At 40.6% G+C, this 25,312-nt stretch overlaps 1 protein-coding gene across 1 annotated transcript in view; it reads right to left on the reverse strand.

Moving 5' to 3' along the window:
• DPP6 (dipeptidyl peptidase like 6) overlaps positions 1–25,312 on the reverse strand; it is a 363,334-nt gene that overhangs the window by 122,516 nt on the left and 215,506 nt on the right. The window contains exons 4-5 of the mRNA XM_042816965.1: positions 4,659–4,753; positions 1,893–1,967 (exon numbers count right to left, since the gene is read on the reverse strand). Of these exons, the coding sequence (XP_042672899.1) occupies positions 1,893–1,967; positions 4,659–4,753 (170 nt within the window). The remainder of the gene's footprint in view (positions 1–1,892; positions 1,968–4,658; positions 4,754–25,312) is intronic.

The following is a 25,312-nucleotide window of genomic DNA, read 5'->3' on the forward strand; positions in this document are numbered from 1 at the left end:
TTGTAGTTCCCATGGAAATAAACAGCAACTTATGTATTATGTATATTAAGATATCATGCATTCATGTAGATGCAGTAAATGTGTAAAAATAATTACAGTATCCCATCACCACTATTTCTATCACAAATCCAAAAGGAAACATCATACAAGCCTCTACAAAGAAACCTAACTCTATCCCAGACAAAAACATGGCACACTTATACTCACAAGCATATAGAAGGTAGCGCATAGTCCTTGTAAGTGGAGAAAAATAAAGCAATATTTTCAGACATCTATTAAAAAAAAACATACACAATAGGCTCAAGAAGTTTCTTTTTGAAAGTATTTGTAGAATTAAACTTCAAAGAAATGTCCTTTGACAACATATTTCCTGAAATTTCCTTCTGACTTTGCAACAAGGACAACTGCCCAAGGCTTTGCTAATCAATTTCTTGTGCTGTTGAAAACAGCTTAATTTGAATTTTGGCCAAGAATGTATTTTGAAACATAGAAAATGTGAAAAGCTTGATCACTATTATATAGCCATAGTCTGCTTATCAAGACAGAAGAGGGATGAGTAAATAATTTAGCAGTGATTGCAACTTTAATAAATACAAATAACTACCCAATATGGCTTACTAACCCTCTATAAGTACACTTCTTCACAAGCATGGATCTTAAAGGGGGAAAAAAAAAAAAAAAAAGAAAAGATTTTTTTCATTTAGTTTTGTTTCAGAAAAGTGTTTTGGGAATTCTTGCTATCAGAAACTCACATATGAACCCCTGAGGATTTTTTCTTTTTTGCACATAGTACACATCTAGTCACATCCTGAAATCTTCCCAAACTTTCCCTTTCCACCTTGGGCTTTCCTTTCCCAAGGAAGGGTTTATGAGTTATTCCTGAAGTTTATATTACAGTTTTATTTGACCTTTTCCTAGCAGCAGGCATTGTTCTCCAAACCATCACACTACTGTGAGTCAGGAATAACCCCAATGATGACAGCAGAGAAATCAGATGGGCAACAGGATGACAAACTCTACTACCCAAGGACCCACAAATTTCCTTTGGTTAGCAGCTCAAACCAGATTTATTGTATGGAAAAGGACTTGCAGTTGCTAGTGAATGAATTATTTTCATTTTGAGGAATTGGTGCATTCCTAAATTATGGAAACAGAATGTATGGGGCTTACAGTTTATCCAAGTGATACAACATAGCCATCATTCAAATTCTTTCAGATCTTACACCAGCAGTATTTTAAAAGAAAATAAATATTATTCATGCCTAAGAACTGCTTTCCTTGCGCCTGGTGCTTTAGTTATTTAAAAATGACTCATTATACTTTTCTCTTTTGAAGTTTGGTAGAAAAGAATTACCCTAATCTAAAACTCAGAAGTAACCCAATGGTGATTTCTTACAAATGATTTATACCAAAACCTCCGAAGAAAAGGATTTATAATGGAAGTGATAGCTCAGCCCTAACTGCAGTACTGGGAACAGTGACACCATAATTAATGTATTATTTCAGTTGTGGGAGACACTGACAGTTGCTTTTTGTTCTTGGGAAGAAATTTATAGCGTGACTGAAAAAAAAATTACACAGGAGAGGAATAGAAATCCTCGTAGCAAAGACATGTCCTTACAACTCTCCTCCCAAAGCTTATAAAATTCGGGCAATGGCAGTGTCTCCTCCGTGCTGTAATTTATACCTTTCTCCTCTACTAGATGGCAGTGTGACATGCTTTCAGAATATCCAAGTGAGAGGTTTTCTTTCTTTGTTTCATTAGAAGCAATTAATTTAAAATACCATTTTACTGGCATAGATTTGGGGAAAAAAAAAAAAAAATCAGGAAAAGAAAAAAAAAGTGAGGCTACCAGTGACTTTGTGCTCCGAAATCACATCTATTTACTTACTGGTTCAACATCAAAAGCAAAAAGTGCGTATTCCCGGTCCGGTGACACTTCATATCGAACGGCCTTCAAGGAAACCTAGAAAATAAACCAGACATTGAAACTATTTTTTTTATTTTCAATTTTTGAGCTGTCCTTATATAGATGAAGATTACTGCCAGACTAAGCATCTTGAAAAACAACATTTTGTATCTCTTTAAAGCAAACAAACAAAAAAAAACACCAGAAAATTTATGCAGGCAAATGTATGTTTCCGTAAGAGAAAAGATAACCACACTACGACACAGACCAGGCAGCTTCCTCAGGAAAGTTCTCCTTCCAAATCCATTGCACAGAGGCTGGTGGACAGCAGGTAGAGGAAAAAATGTGGTAAACAACTTAATTCCCTCATTCCCTGCAGTCACTGGCCACAGTGCTGGAGGCAGCAAGCAGTAAATACCCATCAGAACAAATTAATAGTAAGAAGACACCACTGCCTATCCCAGTTAAGACAACACTGAGGAATCCTAATGCCGTTTTCCCCAGTCAAGAAAGTTTTTGGTATAGTGTGGTGATTCAGTTTTCCTTGTGCATCCTGATCTGAACTCTGTAAAAAGCTGCACTGTGAGTCTTGCTAACGAGAACAGATGCCAGAATATCTCAGACTTGTCATGAATTCTCCCTGCTGCACTTCTCTTTTGTGTAGTGCAGACATCCCTTCTCCTTTCCAGTGTGCTTCACAACATACAGTGCCAATACACAAGGCACCAGAGAGAGTTGCTGCCAATACAACACTCATCCACTGTCTTTTAAAGCTCTTAAATCCTGTCCCCTCACCTAATAAACTGGCTTCAAGTCACTGAGATATTCTCTGGTAGCAGAATGGGAGGAGGAAGTTGGACTTAAGGGAAATGTACAGCATCCCATGAAAAGAGACCTCCCCAGCATCAGCAGAGTGGAAGGGGCATGAGGTGGGACAACGGCAGCGGGGACCGACGGGCCACTGTGGTTCAGAGTGAAGGCACATCTTGTTTGCTGATACATTACTGACACAGAGAAAGGAAAACACTCCAAGGCAGCAGAAGTTATTCTGACCTGAGGCTGGCAAGGAAGAGGACAAATACAATGTGACAGAAAGAGGTACTACAGCAGCTCTTAGTAGAACTTTTGGGATGAACGCGGAGGTGATGTTGTGCAGATTTGTTTGTCTAGAGGACAGAGGAGCAGGGGTAGAGCAGGCAGCAGGAAAGCTGTAACACTGAAGAGTAGTGTTATCTTGTAACACTGCACTTTTCTTGTGATTGGTAAAAATTAAAAATGAGAGGAATAAAAGAGAGAAGAAATGGAATTAGCCCAACTACAGCAGACCTTCGTGTTAGTGGATTGAACCCATGGAGAAAAGGCAACACATAACAGATAGAAGAATCACCATTACATCAAACTGTAGAAAGTCAGAGATCAACAGATCCTGGTTCTAGTCAGCATATTGCACTGATTCGTTTTATCTGGGATGCGTATATTTTACAACATTCATCTGTGCTGCCCTACTGGCCCTAGGTTACTGACACTTCATGTCGTGGTCTGTTAGGTTGACAAAAAAATGAAAGAAAAAAAGAACAGAACAGCAGAAGAAAGGGGTTATACTCTGTTTAAAAGAAAGAAAGAAAAAAAAAAGATTGCTTGCATGGTGTAGCAAAAGTTAAATGGCAGGATGTGAAGTTTAAGGTTGAGTCCTGCAGTAATAATTCAGTGATGAATTCCTTGTCTCATTAAAATAAAATACTGTACTCTAGCCTATACTCTAACTCTACTCTATATGAGTCATGTACTCAGGTTTACTGCATAATAAGCTCAACCTAGAATCCAGTGTTAAAATTTTCTTGTTCATTTAGTTCTATTTTTTGAGACCAAGTCAAGTCTGCAGTTTTCTGGAGACCTTGGGTCATTGATAGTCTGTTAGCTATTCTGTACTTCTGGACTTTTGCAATGATATTACACGAAAACTAAACCAAACCAAACAATGAACAAACCTCCAATCTGACTAAAACTGGAAGGAAGTGATGCAATTTTACCAGAACAACATGATTTATATCTCACAGCTGGAACAAACATAAGAATATTTAACCTCAGGAATTCGGTTTTTAAAGGATATTTTGCAAGCACTCTGACATTTAATCTTCTAGCACAAAGCTGACTTCATCTGCTACACAAAAATGATGCTTCCTTTTTATAAATGATGCACTGTTTTAACTGTGAATTTATTTTATTTCCATTCATTTTCATAAGAGTCTACTAACTTCTTTCCCCAGTAATTTCTTGGGGTTTCTGCCATATGCAACCCATTACTACTCATCATCGCTACTCATTAACAACACTGAAATCACATTACAAACATTAGGCAAGAAAAATCAGTAAATCCACAAGTTAAAAAATAAGCATTGACATGGAGTAATGTAGAGAATGCTACCAACAGACAGTAAATAGAATCAATTGTTTTTTTTCTATTAAGCATGCAAAGACCAGAATTATGTACCTTCCAATTATATGTCATATGCAAGACTAACTTCAAATATCTATATGATACTTTCCTGTAGTATAAAAGAAACTGAGCTTGCAGTATAATAATGAAAATTGGAGCTGAATTTCAAATTGTTGGCTGCTGCTTAGCTCACAGCATTACCAGCGTATTGTTTCTCCTTGACAACGCAGGGTTGAAACCCAAGTCATTCTCTGTTTTTCTGATCCAACTGCAAGAAAACTGAAATTATGCTCATTGTAGAAAATACTTACAATTTTTTTGTTTTCTATTAATATTGTTGAATTGTTAGTTTCAACATTCCTTAGAATCACTGTGCCATTCTGGTTTCGATAAATGAATTCATTATCTGCAAGGAGAAAAAGAAAATATCATTAAGGAAGTCTGATATTGTCTGTCTGTGTGGAACCCAACAATGCACTTGATTCAAAAGGACTGCTGGGAGCCTTCCTGTAAAGAGCATAGATTTTCTAATTCAGCCACTGCTTTAACATTAAGGTGGCTTGGAGGATAGCCATCAAACTGTTTGTCATATTGTCATATTATTAGTGTAGAAAAACAAGGTCAGAAAATATTCCTTGCACTGAAAGGTTTCCAAGATCCTTAATATATGTTACATCAGATGCCTGGAAAGTCCCTGAAGGCCAAAGGCAACTTACTTTTTGACACAGCATATTTTTGAAGCTAGTTTTGTACAGATCTTCTGACTCTGCTGCTTGTCCTAATACCAGAAGGAGATTCATGGGAAGAAATGTCTATTTTCACATGCAACATGACAAATCACCTTACTCTTGTTGCACTTTGGGACTACCTCAGCACCCAGGATGTCTGCACAAGGACAAGAATCCTGCAGCAGGAGTAGCTCAGGCAGTCTCCAGCTCTCAAGAGCTCAAAACCTACTACAGAAAGGCTGGGATGGGGATATGAAAGAGACTCCAAATGAGAGTTGGGTGGCAGGTCGAAGGTTCAGGATGAAAAAACATTACAACAATAGAGGGCAGTGATCTTGTCAGATGTCATAAACTGAAGTTCATGTCTGATAAGTGCTTGCATGCACTGCCCCACAGATGAAAGATGAAACCGAAGTCACAAGCATGTTGTCATGAAAGGATTCAGCAGTTCTTCCTGACACAGAGTTAGGGTTACTGTGTTTTTAGCAACCTAGCTAAACTGACATAGAAACTGATGGGTCCTACCCAACATCTGCCTTTGGCTTCAGGTAGGGAAACCATCCCTCACTGTGTCTGCCTCAGGGTGATGTCATGGTGCATCCCACAAGTCTTAGGAACAGATGAATGATTAAACATAATCCATGGGTTGTCCAGGGATGAGTCAAAGGTGGCATGTTCCTTCCTTACCCATATGTCAGACTTCTTATCAATTTCAAACTCATGATGACCAGTCATTATCCATCTCTGTAAACTACTTTGTGTGTGCAGATGTTAAGTTTCTGCACAGTACTTATTCATAAGAAAACAGTCAACACCTACACATGACTGGTTTACAACAACAATAACAAAAGGAAAAAATCTATTTTGAGAATAAGGTGAAGCAAATTCTTTGGGGGCAAAGTCCTGATTGTATTTTCAATCTGTAAATGTACTGACGGAAGAACTAGGACAGACATCCAAAAAGTTGTAAGCATGGAGAACATAAGTAGGCAATGCTAATTTCCTGCCTCTTCCAAAATAAATAGGAGGCATTAAATGATGCCACACAGTGACAGGTTCAACACAAATAAAAGGGATTATTTCTTCACACAGAAGGTAATCAAGTGGTGGACATTGTGGTTTCAGAGTAAAGCAGTTGTCAGGAACTAGAAAAATGGATGAAAAATCCAGGAAAGATTATAGGCCTTGAGGGGAGACACTTTTTGGAAAGTCCCTGAATCTCAGAATCATAGAATTGCTTGGGTTGGAAAAGACCTTAAAGATCATCAAGTCCAACCACAACCCAACCATACTACCCTAACTCTACCAACCCTTGCTAAATCATGTCCCTGAGCACCACATCCAAATGGTTTTTAAACACATCCAGGGATGGTGACTCAACCACCTCCCTGGGGAGCCTATTTCAGTGCTTAACAACCCTTTCTGAAAAGAAGTTTTTCCTAATATCCAACCTAAACTTACCCTGGTTCAACTTAAGGCCATTTCCCCTCGACCTGGCACCAGTGACAAGAGACCAACCCCCTCTCGCTGTAAGCACCTTTCAGGTATTGGAAGAGAGCAGTGAGGTCTCCCCTCAGCCTCCTTTTCCCCAAACTACACAGCCCCAGTTCCTTCAGTCTTTCTTCATAGGGCACATTCTCCAAGCCCTTCACAAGCCTTGTTGCCCTTCTTTGGACCTGCTCCAGCACCTCCATGTCCTTTCTGTACGGAAGTGCCCAAAACTGAACACAGTACTGGAGATGAAGCCTCACCAGTGCTGAGTACAGGGGCAGAATTACTTCCCTAATCCTGCTCACCACAACTCCTGATACAAGCCAGGATGCCACTGGCCTTCTTGGCCACCTGGGCACATATTCAGCTGATTGTCCGTCAGTACACCAAGGTCCCTTTCCGGTCCCTTTCCATCAGGTTTCCAGCCACTCCTCCCCAAGCCTGTAGGGTTGCCTGGGGTTACTGTGAGCAAAATGCAGGACCTGACACTTGCCCCTATTGAAACTCATACAGTTTGCCTTGGCCCATCGATCCAGTCTGTCCAGGTCCCTCTGTAGTGCCCTTCTCCCCTCAGGCAGATCAGCACTCCCTCCCAACTTGGTGCTGTCTGCAAACTTACTGAGAGTACACTCAATCCCCTCATCAAGATCGTTAATAAAGATGTTAAATAGAAGCTGTCCTAGTACTGAACTCTGGGGGGCACCACTCGTGACCGGCAGCCATCTGGATTTAACTCCATTGAATGAGAGATTTGTGGTGACCAGAAGCGTATTCCAAATTACTGCCATGAGAAATGATGTACTCTTAAAAATCTTTCCTAAGCATCTGCTTGTGTCCCCAGCCAGACAGCAGCACAGATGATGTCTGGGGTCTGATCCAGTACTGCTTATTTACAACCTCAACTTCCAGCTTCTGTGATAGGTCACAAAGAAAAACTTTCGTGCCAACAATTTTTTGCAGTATTACAATAAAATATATTAATGCACTCTACATATATTTCTCGTTTATACATGTATTCTTAGGCCATTAAGGCTGAAGCATCATTTGTTAAGAGAGGAAAACATATAGTCCAAATTTGTATTCTCAGGTATCCTTGAAAAATGGAATAACTAAGCTCATTATCAAGCATTCTGAGAAAGATTACCGTTTTAATAATCATCCTATGTCAGCAACAGCAGTTGTTTTCCAATTACATTTTAAATTCTAGGTAGGAAAAAAGCTCATTTTAAATACAGCCAGTAAAGCATCTGGATAATTGTAATACTGTCAGAATACCTCTTAATCACAGGAAAACCTGGCCATGAATGCTTGCCCTCAGCTCTAAGTTCAAGACACAAGAGAAGCATCTTGTTAAGCCAATGAGTCAGTGGCCTGTTAATACCTTGTGATTTTTTCTTGAGCATCACTTGATCTGATGGAAATTATATTACTGCTCCCAGTTACGTCGCTACCACACTTCTATTCCTCCCTAAGATCCTGCTTGGAGATACTGCAAAAAGTAACACTTCCATGATGTGTGAAACTTCAAGATCATTACATGGAAGCTACTATAGAGTTGGAATCAGGAAGTGAAAGGCCTTTTTGTTATTTCTTAAAGTGTAATGAGCTTAAAATCAGCCACTAATCTACTGCACATACTTCTGATACGAATAGGGAAGAACAAATGAAGCAGTGCAGATTTGTTAGGGCAGTAAATCTTGCTGTTATATTCAATATGAGCCATCAACGCAGTGTCTGAATTAATGAACAGAAAAATCACTCTGCTTAAAAGAGGAACAAATTGCTCTGCATTATACTCCAAGCAAAACACTGTGAGGTTTAGCTGGTCTGTAAGTTGCACTATCTTATCTTATTATCAATTAACAATATTCTTGGAATATTGTCTTGAAATGTGTGATTTGTTCCATTGAAGAAGCATTTATTTATATGGAACATATCTCAATCAAAGACAAAAAGCAATGCAGTAATCTCTGTCAGTAATGAATTCTGTCCAGCAAGCTGATGAGTATTTGCAGCCTGATTTATAGCTGTCGCCATAGCTGACAAAGGTCATCAGCGCATCTCATTTTTTATACCTGCCTTTCTTTGGGGCTGGTGTTCAATGTAAATGATGCTGAAAATTTTAACTTTCAGGCATAAAGCCTTTTATTCCATTAGATAATTGATTTCTTCAACAGCAGAGGTCATGCCACTGGCTCCCCCTCCTCTCTTAACTTCCAGGAACCTGTCTGCCTGGTAGAATCCAGAATGTAGGCACAACATATAGTCACACTTGCAAAAGTGACCGATTACAGAAAGTAGTGATTACTTGAAATAATGAAGCAGCCTTGCTGCTATGCAGTCAGTGTGAGCTTCAGCAATTTCTTTCTTTCTTCTTTTTTTTTTTTTGAAATGGTAAATGGAACAAATGCAACTAGGAAGCTCCAGACTGATGACGAATTTGCAGTGTCAGAGTTTCCCAGACTCTTCGCAGACAGCTTTCTTAAATTTGGGCAGGTAAAGCGAATGCAGAGAAAACAAACTAAATGCCAGGAGCTCCTGCCCCATGCAGTTGTTGAACTTGTGCTGTCTCCTCTCATTTAGGGTAAAACAAGATAAAAACACTGGCATTAATGGCCTCAGTTGTGTCAGGGAAGGTTGAGATTGGACATTAGAAGGAACTTCTTCATGGAGATGTGGCCATGCATTGGAACAGGCTGCCTAGGAGAGGGTGGAATTCCCATCTCTGGAAGTATTTGAAATGTGTGGACATGACATTAAGGAATATTTAGAGATGAGACTTGCGAAGTCTAGTTGATAACTGGAATTGATGATCTTGAAGGTGTTTTCCAACCTAGATGATTCCATTGTTTTTTTTTAAGGGAAGAACGTATTAGGACTCCAATTTTGAAGGCTGTTTTTGCTTTTCCAGGCATGAAAAGCTCTTCATTCCTTCCTAGGGTTTTCCTATTCAGAAAAGCAGAGGGACTCTGGGAGCCTGCACACTGGTGCTGCTACATTGCCAGACCTGGAAGTGCCAGCTGAAATACAGGAGAAAGATCACAAGGCCCTCAACTTGTCAGCTCAACAAGCCAAGGTAGCCTAAACAGCCACCTATACACTAGAACATCATCAAGAGAGCAAGAAGGTATTTATCATTTCCCAAAACATAAAAAAAAGAGTATCAAAATTCATGGACAAACATTTACTGACTAATAAACTGGCAGATATTGAAGGAAATGGGCAGGATAATTATTTATCACTTGTAATCCAGTGCTTCTGTTATCACAAAATCACAGAATATGTGAATGACAGAATCCATGGATGACTAAAATAGGTCAGGCTCAAGTCCAATGTAGCATCAGCTACTGCCATGATTAGAAACCCAAAGCTGGACTGTAGGATTACTTGGCTGATCCAGGTCTCCTATTCACATGGTCCAAACTGGGCACCAGACAGACATCATCACAGCAGACAGAAGGTCAAGGGACAATTTTACCTCCAAAAGGATGAGTTTCACTTCTGGCAGATGCAAGGAAGTTGAAGGAATTACATCTAGCTACAGATTTGCACTGCTCAAGTATATATGGCTATGGCTGTACAGCTTCTGCACTGAGACTCTGTAAGCACACATTTTCAGAGGAGAGAGACTGGTTTGTAAGGTAAAAGAATGGCAGACATGCTTTTGAGGATAATTTTCATTATTTGTCAGAGAGCATGAAAAGCAGAAAGACTTCACTGATAAAAGATAGGGGAGATAAGAAAAGTATTTAATTCCAGTTCTGATAAAATACTCCTAAAGAAACTGCAATTTTTTATCAGATTACAGGAGAAGGAAAAACAGGGGGGGGAAAAAAAAATCACATGCAGCAACTTAGAAGGATCAGTTGGTGAAAGGCAGAAGGTAATATCAGGGTTGTTAGGAGACTCTAGTCATTCAGAGCCACAGATTGAGAGGAAAAGGCAACTTCTCAATTGTTTCAAGCATTGTAGATTTGGACATGAAAGATAACCAAGCGTGTCTCAGTCTGATGAAAGTCAGCATCAGGGAAATTATTGTTCTCAGCCTCTAAGATGAAGGGAGACTGGTGAATAAGGAAAACCTAAATCTTACAATTATTCTGAGCCATTTCAGAGAGATTAGCCTCTAGACAGCAGTGTGACCAGTAGGGCTGGCAAACAAATTACACCAGGTCCAGAGGGCAGAGGGCAGGGATGAGGCAGCACTGTATTGGCCATCCGCATGGCTGTCACCATCATGGGGCTGCCCAGAGTGGACCAGGAGCTTTCAGTCATTTCTCACCTCTGCTGCTGCAGCAAGAGACTTCACAATCCTTTTTAGTGGGACTGGAAAAGCTGAAAGAATCCTCAGAATTTTGCAAGTGGAAACACTATTCCACCTGGGGAGGCCAGCTGCTGCAGCTGGAAATGACAGAAGAGCCCACTGTTTTCACCCTTTAACAAGAAGAAAGCACACAATAGGGTAGGATGGTGTTACAGACTGAGCTGGTGTTTTCAAACTGGCAGAAGTGTGTACTATAATCATATTCATTCATAAAAACATGTGAGGATGAGGAAGTGGAATTTAAATTATTTAAATAAATATATAATAGAAAAGATAGAAGGGGAGGGGAGGGAAGGGAAAAGAAAGGAGGAAGGAGATGTGAAAGGGAAGGGAATAAGAAGGGAAGGGGAAGGGGAAAGGGAAGGGTAAAACGAAGGGGAAGAAAAAAGGGGAAGAAAAGAGAAAAAAAAAAAGAGAGAAAAGAAAAAGCAAGGGAAAGGAAGGGAGAGGAAAGAAAAAGGAAATCTCACAACCGTCACCCCAGTACACACACACATTGGGGCCAAAGAGAAGTTTCTGGATGGAGAAAGTAAATCCAGACTATCCACAGCAGGCCTGCAGCATGCAGGAAGAAAATACCAGCTTGTAGAAATGCCTGACATTTGTAGGACCAAGGGTGGCTGCTAGTTCATGTTGAAATTCAGAAGGTTACTGTGGGAACAGCATCACAATAAAAGCAGGCACCCAGAAGCAGGCAGGGCAGTGGTGGGTGCTTGCTGCTTGGACTGCCACATTCCCACCCACAAATTCACCCACAAGCAGATGCAGCAGCTGGTAAGTGCCAGGCAAAGCAAAAGGTTTATATCATCCAAACACTCCATGTGAGTACCTGGCATGAAAGGTAAGCTGTAAGAGGCTTAGGATTTCCTAGAAAAAAAGTGTTTTCTGTGTGACAAGTGAGAACAAATAGGGCAAGTGGAGGTTGAACAAGTTGCTGAGCATTGCACCGAGGCCCTAAAAACATTTAATCCTGCCAGATGTAGCCAGCTACGTTCAGAGATCGATGTTCAGAGAGCCAGTGTGGTACGTTCCTTTCAAATAAACGGGCAGCAAATGCTAGGGCCATGCATGCTTCTTAACTGCTATAAAATCAAACTGCAGAGACTATAATGCAAAATAAAGGCAGCCAACCCCCCAGCAGAAGCCTACTTAGGTGTCCAGATAAACACAGTCCTAAATTCAGGTAGAAAAGAAGAATGTTATGATGACTCATTTAATACTATGACCTGTTGCTCTTCCAAGACACACTGTAGTGCCTCTATATGTTATTTATCATAAGTACTCATAACTGGATCAAAATCCACTCCCCCAAGCACAAAGCAAGCCCATTTCTGTATTGAGCTGCTTACCAAAGAGAAAATGCAGAAGCACATCCCATCCCCAGATGTTACAATAAACTGACTTTGGGAGAGCAGACACAGAGAGAGAGGGAGAGAGTGTGTAGCATATGTGGTGATTATTAGGAATATTGGGAAGAATTTCTTCTCAGGAGTGGTGATGCGGTGGCACAGGCTGCTCAGGGTGGTGGTGGAATCACCATCCCTGGAGGTGTGGCACAGAGGGACATGTAGTGCTATGGGATGAAGGGAGGTTGTAGTGAGCTGGGGGTCGGCCTCTTCTCTCGTGTCATTAGTGATAGGACCAGGGGGAATGGCTTCAAGCTACGGCAGGGGAGATTCAGGCTGGACATGAGGAAGTATTACTTTTCAGAAAGGGTGGTCAGGCACTGGAACGGACTGCCCAGGGAGGTGGTGGAATCACCGACCCTGGGGGTGTTCAAGGAAAGACTGGATGTTGTGTTGAGGGACATGGTTTAGTGGGAGCTATTGGGAATAGGTGAACGGTTGGACTGGGTAATCTTTTAGGTCTTTTCCAACCTTGGTGATTCTATGATTCTATGATTCTATGAGTTGACTGTTGGACTAGATGATCTTACTTGTCTTTTTCAAACTTACAGATTCTACGATTCAGTGGTTCTACGAATGGCAATGAAACCCCATCTCCATACCCTTTTATGAGGATGGCCCTTAATACACCTTGGCACTTGCAACATAACACAGACCTTCATAACCAGCCTGCTTTATGTCTTCCATCCACCTGCCCTCCACCAGCAACTCCTGTTTGTTCAGCCTTGCTGAACCTCAGTGCAGAAATACTTACAATCTGTTGTATATTGTGATGCTGATGCAAGGGTGCAACAAGGGATGGAGAACAGCTTGCCTCTAACAACATCACTACAGCCTTTAATTCCAGGAGACAACAGAAATCCCATTTTTATCTTCCTGGCATGATGGATCATTATTCTTTTATTGTTTCCAGCATTTTATTTTTTTTAACGTGAGAAGTAGAAATAGAAACTTGAAATAGGTGATTTACCATAATTAAGCTGAATATGCTGTGTAACACACTGCACTGGTACATTAAGTAAGTACAACATGAAAGAATGTGTTTTATTATGCAAGAAATGGTTTTAATTGCTTATCACTTCAATACAGCTGTAGTTGGTGCAGCAGTATAGTGCTTTGGCAGTAGTAGCCAGTAAAATAAAACACAATTATAACTCAGATAAATTCCCAAATCAAGGTGCATCTCTTGCAGGCTTGTAAATCATTTGTCAAAAGCTCAAAGAAGGCTGAGCCTTGGGAAAACTTAAGACTATAGAAATCCATAACACCAACCTGTTTCTCTTTTTTTTTTTTTTTTTCCTGTCTAATCCCAAATATATCACAACTCAACTCAAAGAAAGCTTATTCACTCTCATTGAAACAATGCTGAGGAACCAAACCATAGGCCCAATCTGCACATCTTTGAAATTCCAGTCCCAAATATTAAACCAGCTACAATTCTGCAGCTCATTTGTGAGACTGAACTTCACTTCAAAGGCCCCAGTCTGGGAACTCTGTAGGCACACATCACAGCTCAGTGGCATAGACGTGAAAAGCTGAAGTGCATATGAGAAACAGAATGCATTTCAACTTCAAAAAGATTATCTTCCCAGCTTCCATAACGCATGCATGGAAAAAGGAGAGAGAGACTGCCATTAAGAAAAAAAATGAATGAGAAATCCTCTAGAGTAAATGCATTTTGATTCCAGCCAGGGCAAATTATGTCGCTCCCGCCCCCCATCTAGTTCAACCATCAACCCATCACCACAACCATGTTCACTAAACCAGGTCTCAGTTCGACAAACCAGCACTGATCAACTGCAATTTAACTCCAAGCAACTAATTCCGAGGAAATAGATCCAGAACACCTTTACTCACACACTGTATAGGTTTCATAATCTCACCATGCATCAAAACAGCAAAACAAAGTGCAGGCAATTGGTAGCACACAGAACATCACAGCTTGTGCGGTGGCCAAAATGGGTGATATGCAGGCATTGAGTTTATCTGGAGTATGAGACCTCAAGAGCAACTGCTACTGTAGCTGCCAGCTGATGTGACAGCTGTCACCACCTCCTTGCTGGCACCTTTGCTCCAAGCACCCTTTAGAGCTGTAGCACCCCTTGGTGATCCCTCACTTCTTGGCCAACAACAACCACTCTTATCTGCCTCATTTAGGTTGCCCTCACAGACGGGAGCATATAACCCTGTGTGTTACAAATGAATGGAATAAGCCATCTGACATTAAGAAAAAAAAAAAAAAAAGGAATCCATGAATAAATTTTCATTAGAATGTGAACTCACAGCTTGCTTCCTTAATTCCTCCATGCATTTCCTTGGATTCTTCTCTCTCCCCCAGCCCAATTACACTTCTTAGTGGCCAGAACAGAAAGAACACACAGAGTGGTTGTTTTTTTTTCTTCCTGTTACTATTATTATGCTCAGTGTTCTGACATTTCAATACCAGCTGAATGAGACCTTTGTGTATTAATAAGCATATTCACTACGCACACAGATCCCATGTACACCTCCTTATTTTGGACAGATGCTGAAGTCCAACAACAGAAAGAGCGTGGCAGAGCTGTAGCCCTCGCTCTGACTCCAGACCTCTGAAAATCAAGGAAAGACACTAAACCCAATGCCCTGCTCATTTTGGTTACTGCGTGCCGGTCACAAGAGGGCACTGCATTACAGAGCTGATGGAAATGATTTCCATAGATGCAGAAGGCTGTTAATGAATGTTTGAGTATGGTGTTGGCTGCAAATCCAGCAAGGAGCAGCACCTGAAGCTGAACAGACATTCAACTCAAAGGGACAGCTACTGAGAAGAGCAGTTTGTAATTACACTGCTTTCACATGAATTCCCAACGAGGAAATTAAATTCGTATCAGCCATGAATAAAGGCTTTCCCTGGACATCTCAAACCTGTTTGTCCACAGTAATTGGCCCAGCTCCCTGGACTGGCAGCCCAACATGAATCACAGAAGTGACACATCGGATTTCTTGTTCCACATTATTCTTGTTCTTATTCCTGTTCTCACCAAGAAACAAGGGTTGTGCAGCGCTCCCACCCTTAACTCCATCAGTCTTGAATCAGCAGTGTTTTGCAGCTAGGAGGGCAAGCTGATACAGACACTGAAGCAGAAAAGATGAACACCTACACATCCATTTAAATGCAATGGATTAAATATGATTATACCAAAAGAAGAACTGGTCCTTTCCTGAATCCTAGACAATATTTTGTCTAAAAGTGCCTTCTCAGTGGGCCCTCAATGTGTTAATAACTTTCAGCAGATGGCTTTAAAACCAAACAATATCTTCTGTTCTTATTCAATGAAAAAACTGTCACCTCTTCACGTTTTCCCTTATTTTCTCAATTCTTACATCATTTCTATGCCATTCAGGGCAATCCTGCCTTTAACATGCATTTAAATGCTTCTCTTGAAGACTTTATGCTTCTTTGGGCAGTGCCTATTCCCACAACAATCTATCCTTTTTGGATAGAGCAATCAAAACACAGTGTTTTGATTAAGATGATAGTGTTCCTCAAACTGGTAAAAACAGGATATATTCAATATTGTTCTCTCCTGAATGTCATTCAATATTGTTTCCCTCAAAAAAATGATTGCGACAGAAAATTGATTATAAATCCTCTCCTGTTCTTCATACCCAGATCCATTTTGGATGGCAATTCTGTGTCCATTAAAAAAAAAAACAATAGAATCATACAATCACCAGGGTTGGTAAAGATCTCCAAGATCATCTAGTGCAACCATTCACCAAGCACCAATAATTTCAAAAAATTAAAACCAATTTTTAAGAAAAAGTTAGGAATACTACAATTGTTGGTATATAATTCTTCTTGTAAAAATATCTCCCCATACAAGGCATTAAAAAAAGGTAAAGAAACAAAGACTAAAGGTGTGACTGGCATTCCCTGCTCCTGAACCCTAGAAACACGGTTATCCTAAACAATATTAAGGCAAATACCTGTAATATGTATGAGGGTTGTAAATAATAAGCTATGCTGATTATTAATTTAATAGGAGAATAGGACTGATAGTAAGTATTTACTAGGGTGGTAAAAAATTTAGCTACATGAAATCTTTCTGGACACGTTTTCCAGGTTGAATTGGTGGATATTATACATTTGTCCAAGCCTTGTTGACTTGAACAAACCCACATTTCTTCTCATCTCAGAAGAAAATGCTATGGTATATAGCAAGTGTACAACAAGGCCAACACTTCCAAGCAGCACCTGGACTGACTTGCTCTGCCTGAATGACCACACACCGAACAGAGCTTCAGCAAGCCCAAAGTGTCTGTAAACTGCTGGGTTTATCACTCCAGCAACATGCAGTTGATTTTTCACAAGATCCAGTGCATGCCAAAATAAATACCCTTTAGGCAGCAGATCCAAACTTTTGCCCTTCATGGACAAATTGCTTTTGAGCTGAAGCTGATTTTTCCCTTCTCGGCACGAGCTTTTGAAACTCCTCACTATTTTACTAGACTTTGCATACTTTTACCATCCATTCCATTGTAAGCTGCCTTCCCCAGAAGGTGAGTGAGCTTTGAAGCCAACTGTCCTTATTTGGTGACTTACTGCAAACCTTAAGCACTGACAAATCACATACAAGACTGAAGCTGGGCCTTGAGGTGAAGTAGCAACACGAAAGCTTGGCACCATGCTCTGCTGGCAGGGCTGTGAAGGAGAGCTCCCTGCCCAGCCGTACACAAATCTGGTAAAACATTCAGCTCTTGCCATCAATCAAACGTTTATTCTAGGAAATAGTTTCCTACTCTCTTCTTCCTTGCCTTTTATTTTCCTTCTTTCATTTCTATACCTTTGTTGGCTTACCTTGATTTTTTTTCTCCCCACTAAGTATGACATTAGAAGTGCCTTTTAAGAGGTGCTATAACCAGAGATTTCACAGCATGCAACAACTGTCTCAGAGGATCACCTTATTTTCTACCAGAGAGTCTTCTTCCTTGTTACTGACAATGAAGAGTTGCCAGCCAAATAACCAATACAAAGCTCTGAGACACATGCTGGGAAAGCCATGGTAGGTATATTTATTCCATGCTTTTACAGTTTTGTAGTCCCTCAGCGTGGTATAATTTGGCACAAGATCACATATATCTATCACAGTGGAAAAGATTCTGCCTTTTCTTTAGGGTCAAACAAATTGAATGACCTGCAGCTCTTGGTACTTCTGTGCAATTCTTATGTGTAGCCATGATCCTATTGTCTCGAAAATGAAGAATTAGAGATGGAAAGCATTCAAGAAACAAGGGTGACCCAGAATACTGATCTAAGGGCCAACAAGCAAAGCAACTGAGAACAAACTCCTAAGTGAGGAAAAGGAGACAGTTCTTCATGCAGCAGGCTCTAGGCCTAAGAAACCCCTTGATGAAGCATATAGGGATGCAGGAGGAACTGGAGGACACTTGGAAGTGATTTGGAAGAGAAATACATTTGGGCTTATCTCATAATAATAATAATAATAATAATGGATCTGATATTCCTCTGAGCTAAACAGTGCATAAATCTTGCTGCAATCTCACATCCCTGTGCATACACTTATTGCCACTGACAGAAACAGAATTTGGGGTTGGGCAAAACTTTGGTCTCTTCTGTTCTCAACTGAATTTTCACTGATGTGAGATTTGTATATCTAAATTTTAAAGCATAATTCTATTCCCTTGATCAACGATAATTATTTCACTCTATTTCTTTTAATGAATTATATATATAAGCCTGGTGTTATTTCTTCTAAGAATAAAAAAAGTACTGCTTCTTATAGAGTCAACAGCTTAATGCAGTCAGGAGATCCAAACTCACTGGAGGTTTTCTTTCTTAGAGAAGTAAATCTTTGCATGTTGAAATTTCAATTACAAATATCTGATTTAAATATAATCACCACAATTTAATACAGCATTTCCCATCTCTAATTTGTGAACTTACTGTTTCAGGGTATGTATTTATTTCATGTTCATTAAAAGGGGGCAAGTAGAAGAATACATACTACCCTAATTATCTTTTATAAGTACTCCATGTTCAACAAGCATCTAAGAGCAGTGGAGTGTGCTCATGGAAAGATCCTGAGTCAGGATAATGTGCTTTACTTGAAGTCAATACCTGCAACAAGGAATCAGACACAAAGAGCAATGCAATAAATGAAAAACTGCCTCGAGAAAGAGGAAAAAAAGGAACCTTTTTGTCTCCTACAGAATATAGAGCTCAAAAGCTGGACTCTGTGGGTAGATTCCAGATCTCTGGAAATCAATGCTGAAGATGCAAGCTGTTTGTTGTTATCAGGATCAACTGTTTGTCAAGAGGCTTGAACACATGGAAGGGCTCTCCTTTCTTATCAGCCCTCTCTCTTTTGTGGTTATCCTGCAATGATGTAACTCATTTCTTTCCTCTTTTTTTTTTTTTTTCTAGATGCTCATCTCCTCAATGTCTCTATCCCAAAACATTTGCATTCTTACATCAGCATGATTACTAGGAAAACCCTCAGCAAATCCATGCAAACTCCCATTCTTGATCTTCCTTACCCGGAGCTCAAAACTGAATTCCCCACCTGTCTACTCAGATTTTCTCAGCAGTGCTGGATCTAAATGGAACACATTTCTTACACCCCCTCAAGGCAACCCTAATCAAGGCAAGGCACTGACAGATGCCTGGGTGAGGGAGATGATATTAGGAAGAACCTTCTTCTCTGAAGGAGTTCATGGGCACTGGCACAGGCTGCCCAGGGAGGTGGTGGGGTCACTGTCCCTGGAGGTGTTCCAGAACAGTGGAGATGTGGCACCACAGGACATGATCAGTGGTCATGGTAGGAATGGGTTGGTGGTTGAAGATGATCTTAGTGGTCAATTTCAAATTTAACGATTCTATGATATCACCATCACCTGGGAGCTGTGTACGGGCTGCCTTACTTTTCTCTCTTCTCTTTCCCTTTTGTGCTAGAGACATCTAAAGGGACAAAGGAAAAAAAAAAAAGGAACAAAGCACCTTTATTTTACCTTTACTTTGCTACAATACCAACCACTTTCCTTTCACAGGCTTGTCGAAGGAAATTGCCATCACAGCAGTTTTCCTTCATCAGGGGCTGGGGCAGCTGGGAGTTTGGTGCCTGCTTTACAGGTGTAAGCCATGGAAGCACATTTATCAGTGTCACACTGGACCCGCAGCTCTTCACCTGGAATTTTAACTAACACAAACCAGAAAAACACCTAATCCAGTTAAATCCCTACAAAACCAGTGTGTCTCCTTTGGCAGTGAGTTCTGATTTCAAACCATTCTGAATAAGATGAAAAACCAGATCCTTTTTTAATTTGTCTCAAACTGTTAGCACACAGGCAGAGCTGGCATTTCTTTTCCTTCAGCCAGTGAAACACTGCTGATGCGAGCTGCATCTTCTAAAGTCCCCCAGCAGCTCCCCATGGAAGAATGATGGAAGAATGATGCTTCTTCCCTATCTTTCTATCTGCTATTCTCCTTTTTTTTTTTTTTTTTTTTTTTTTTAAAAAAAATCCTTCCCCCCTGTGAACTGGGTCCAGCTACAGGAAGCACTGAAGTTTGCATATTTCTATCAGCCACCAGCCGTGCAAAGCTCTGGTGCAGCATAAATCATGACAACGGGGGTGGCTTCCACCCAATCTCCGTGGATTTCTACCTCAAATCTGCAAACAAATTGAACACACACCAGAGCCCAAATGCTCCTGGTTCTCACACCTGTTGCAGCATCAAATTATTCCCCACAGATGCTCCTTGCTGGCAGACACCATCGTGGCAGGAAGCACCGCCTCGCTGCTGAGATATTTTGAGAGAGAAGCACTAATTTGAGTGGAGCCAGGCATGAAAGGAAAACTGGAAATCTCTTTTTGCAAATGGATATAAAAAGTCTAGGAAGCGCTTGCTGATCCAACATGTGAAAGTGTGAGTGTTATATTGCTTGTGGGGAAGCCTATTTTTCCTACTCTTTGAAAAATTATATCAATGAAAACGGAATTAGGCAGTTATGTAGAGTGGGCGTTAGCAGAGCTCTGACAAGAAGGAAAGAGAAGTCAAGAACATCTCCTGCATCCATCTTTTCCTCTTTAGCAGTTCCCTATAAAGTTACCCAAGCAAATGAATGCCTTTTCCAGCTACTTGTTTTAGACTATTAAGGCATTCTTGCACAGGATAGGGCTCTTCTCATCATTTCCACAACCCCAGCCTCTGCTCCTCTTTGCACACCCCCATAATACATGGGGTTCTCCCTCATCCTCACTGCAGCCAAACCTTCTCCATCACTTGCCCCCTTACATCTCACTCCTCAAAGGTGACCTTCACACCACCAGTCCTGTCCATTTGTTGGCCTCTTCACTCAATCTGGTGTGATGCACAGCCATAACAAACACAAAGCTATTATGCTGAACATCTGAGATCATTTTTCTTTTTTTTCTTTTTAAAATATTTTTTACATATTGTTACAGGCTGCCCAGAGAAACTGTGGGTTCCCCACCCCTGGAGGTGCTCAAGGCCAGGTTGGATGGGGCCCTGGGCAGCCTGATCTGGTGGGTGGCAACCAGCCCACAACAAGGGGTTGGAACTGGATGGTCTTGAAGGCCCTTTCCAACCCAAGCCATTCTGTGATTCCATGATTTGATGATTTTTGCAGATGGGTGTTTAGGTTTTCATTAGGTAAAGCAATGTTTTGGTATTTCAAGAGGACTTCTGGCGCAGAGGTGCTGATGCTGAAAACCAGTGACACTCAAGGTAATGGTTGAGGAAACTGGTTACCTATGGAGTCTATCTACCTGAAAATTTTGACCTCCTCAAGACATTAAACTACTCAAAAACAAGCAAAAATCAAATTGACCATTACTGTGTCACTTCTGCTTTTATAGTGCGTGATATTTTTCACTATCAGGACTTTCCCCAGTGTATTTCTCCTTCCAAATCCAGCTGCTCAGGGATGACTTTCTCAGCCTGCCAGCCACACATGCCCCACAGCACCCTAGTGCTTCAGTGAAGCTGGGCACAGCCACCCTTCTAAAGGCAAGTACAGAGCTGCTTCCCAGCTTGTTCCTGCAGACTGTATTAATTTTTAAGAGAGCTAAATTGATTCCTCATTTCATTCTCTCTAGCAGCAATGAACAAAATAGCTACATGGCAGAAATGCTCTCCTTCACGGTCTATAATAGTATGTTAAAAAGCCATTAATTCCAGGGTTTCTTGTCTTTAGCAAATAGGTTACTGTCACTGCTAAACTTAGGGAAGTGCCTAGCAGCAGCAAGGCAGGGAGCAAGGCAAACTCCCTCAGTGCTCTCCAAGTAGAGTATCTATTGAAAACCCTGAAGATGACGATCCAGAACGGGCTGTAAAATCAAAACTATGGATCAAGACATTTAACCTGCTCTGCTCTTCTTGTCGACTGGAGTGGTCTTGACAGAGCATGAACCTTAATCCGTTCTGTTTTAGCAACACAGGATGTCACTTCGTGAGGATATTCAGATTACAAATAGCACATGGAAACTTCCACTGGCACCAAAACAATCTCAAAGGTCACTGTGTGCCTACTTAACTGTTTCATACATTCACAGATCAAAGAAAAAGTCATTCTAAACGTCATTCCTGACTAAACCTCCACGTAAGGGTGTGCTAACAGAATAATCTCCTTCAGTCGTTCCCCCAGGTTTTCCTCTGGTCTACATGGCGTTTTCCTTCAGTGTCATGTCTCTGTGCCAGCACAAGGTCATCTGTATGGTTTCTCTGTGCTGTGGAGCTCAAACATCAATGAAATCTTCAATGCCACGAACCACTGTGCTGTGCTCCAGGTAACTTCTTGTATATTTCAGAAAATATTTCAAGAGTGACAAAAAAGCCAGAATATCCACACGAATATCACAAAAACAAATTGCCATGAGGTGGGAAATATGATGTTCAGCACACCAGAATTGGGAGCGTGATAAGTTTTCTTTGAGCCGTTAAGTTCAGTAAACCCATTCTCTCACACCATTAAAAATAATTGAAAGTAACTATTTAGTATCTCTGTTGAGCAAAACGGGCAATGAAGCAAGTATTCCAAAAGAGTAACCTGGCTTTCTTTATGCTTCTTCCAAATTTACACTAACCAGTGAGCAGTCCACATTGATTTAACACAAGATAAGAGCTGGGGTGAGTGTGTGCCTCCAACTTGCAGCACCTGTGTTCAAGAGCACCTACAAACACCACACAAGACTGGAAATTGTTCACCTGGTGATCAAGGCTTTCCTTCTACTCCAGTCCAACTTTGCTAAGGAAAAGGCTCTGACTTTGGTGACTCAGAAGCTCTTAGGATCACAGAGGAGCAGCCTGGAGAAGCCTATGCCCCAGCTAACCATGCTACAGCTCTAACAATGGTATTCTATTCTTCAGGGCTCTCAAAGCAGCATCTCAACACAACCCTTTTTCACAGTGAATAATATTTGCACATATGAAGTTCTTAATATCTATGCAAAGCAAACTATAAATAATTCATTTATTCCACATGCATCTGCACCATTTGAAATGCATCAGTGCTTTTATCAATACAGTGGGATGAATTTACACTGCACAGAATAGACTTGGGGGCATTTGGGCTCTCCATGAACTGTTGATTTGAGCATTATTATTAAAGGTAAACTGAAATAAATTACCTCAGTTACTGCAAGTTTACCAGTTTTCAGCTTGGTAAATAAAACTTATTAGTTCTAGGTCATTAAATTAAATATTAGACTTAAAAAGAGCTTTGAGAGCCTATAATGCTCTCAAAAACATGCAGTAAAACATATGTGTCTCATTATCAAAGATAAAAGAAAATGCTGTATTATATTTGGTTCTTAGTTATTAGTGCATTTTTCAAGAGGACTGATGCAAAGGCCCCGTTGCCATTCTCAGACACGAGCCAGGCACACAGACACTGTGGCTCCAGCTGAGGGGGCAGGTTTCCAAACAAGTAAATCATTTCCAAAAATGCCATTTAGAGCCTCTTGCTAAGCAATCTACTGTTCTCCTTCACATTAGAATAAATAATGTTTTCCCAGTTTTGCAGCTGCAGCAATTGGGCAGGGAGCAAAGACAGCAACGTTTGTTCTTCAGATGCCTGAGTGCATCCTTCAGCATCCCATGCCCCTTGCTGACCAATATATTTTCATTTCATGCTTTATTCTGTTGTTTGGCTACAACATCTCTGCAAAGACTATCTCACCATGCTGAGCCAGTGTTTGGCACAAAAAAGATGCACTCTCAGTTGGATCCTGCAACCTCCAAAGCACAGCCCCAAATCCTGACAGCAGTCACCACAACATACACTCTGTCTTGTACGACATCAACAGCAAGGCTGGAAATACAAGTAATGATAGCAGGCTGCATCCAATCAGTTGGGAGTACCCAGTGAATTCCAAGCTCCCATGACACTGTGTTGGAACCTGATGATCCTTAAGGTCCCGTAAGCTCCATAAGCCATTCTAAAAGTCAACGATTATTAATTGTAATAACCAATACTGCAATGGAAGCACAGTTATGTCAGATTTGAGACCAGTTCTCTCTTTTTTTTTTTTTTAGCTCATTTGAAATCGGAGAAATGACAGTGCTATTGATCTGACACTCATTATTTCTACTTGCCCACCACGAATCCAAAAAATCCTTAAACATCAGCACATCCCATCAATTTCAGTAAGTTTTCAGAATAATTTAATGTGTCATCCTGTAAATAAATACTTTTCTGGGAAAGGAAGGAAACAGATTTAAAGAGCTGAGAGAACTGAATTTTGCAGATGTCTGAGTGATGGTGGTACTGCGCAACACTAAATCGTAGGAGGAGAAGGAAAACAAGGATAGAACACAGGTATCTATTTTTTTCGTTCAGATTCTCCACAAAACGTTGCTAGAATCACTCATTTTGTGGCACTTAAATAGGCAATTTTTCTGCTAAGCCATTTCAGCGCTCTTGCTGTATGGAGCTTTACAAGTTTGCTGTAGGCATTTTCAGTCATTCTTTCATTTGCACTTAAACTGAGAATATGACACCAATGGGAAAGTGTGCTTAGGAATCAGGCTACTGCACTTTCATCTGGCTTATCAGAATTCTTGATCCAGATTTCACCACTTAGCCAGCTAGAGAGAACTGTGAAAAGCAACTATAACACAGGCAAGAAATTAATGTTGCAAAATGGCTATGGGTCCCTGGATGAAGGACTGCAGATTGCAGTCTTGTCTTCAAACACCAAATTACTTTTGTATACAGAATATGTATGGATTTACAAATAAATTTTCTAGTTATATTAAAATCAGTATCAGTGGTATTAATAGCAAAGCAACAACACAAGTCCTTCAAAAATATCTAGGCAGTTTTGCTCAATACAACTTTATATTCTCTTCAACAGAAACAATATTTTAGTAACATCAGGGCAGGCAAAACTCACTGGAGTTAGAGTGCATGAGAGAAGGGAAATGGAGTCAAATACATGCTAGGACTGGACTCTTACTGAAAGTGCATATGATACCAATACGTGAATGTAACTTGAAAAACACCTTTTATCAACAAAATAACACATGCATCAGAGAGGAGAGGTTATACACAGCCCCATGGCAGTGTTCCATTCTCTCTGTTCCTGTAGAAGTTTCATTCATTATAATTCCCTCATAGTCTATCAAATAACTAAAAAAAATAGCAGCGAACATCTCAATAAAAGCACCTCTTCCTCTTCCTTTATTAGGACCGTTAGGATGAGGGTGACTGGGGAACATGCTCATTCAACACAACCCTTCAGCACTCTCTCTTCTTTATGGGTATTATAAATGCTCCAAATGGGCGTAGTAGACAAGGAAAGCCAAACACAAGGAAGGAACTGATCCTGTTCCCTTATTAAATTCAAAGGAAAGACTAATAACTTCAGGGATAAAAGGAACTGGACTGGAACCTACATGAATGGCACACAATGGATCAACTTATTCTTGCCGAAGCTTCTTCAGTCTGCAGCAACTTCCAGCAGGAGCTGGATTCTTCGTCCCCTAAAGAGTT

This window comes from Centrocercus urophasianus, unplaced genomic scaffold, assembly GCF_019232065.1.
Source record: "Centrocercus urophasianus isolate 14NV4802_14NV808 unplaced genomic scaffold, USGS_Curo_1.0 seq_16, whole genome shotgun sequence".
Lineage (NCBI taxonomy): Eukaryota > Metazoa > Chordata > Aves > Galliformes > Phasianidae > Centrocercus > Centrocercus urophasianus.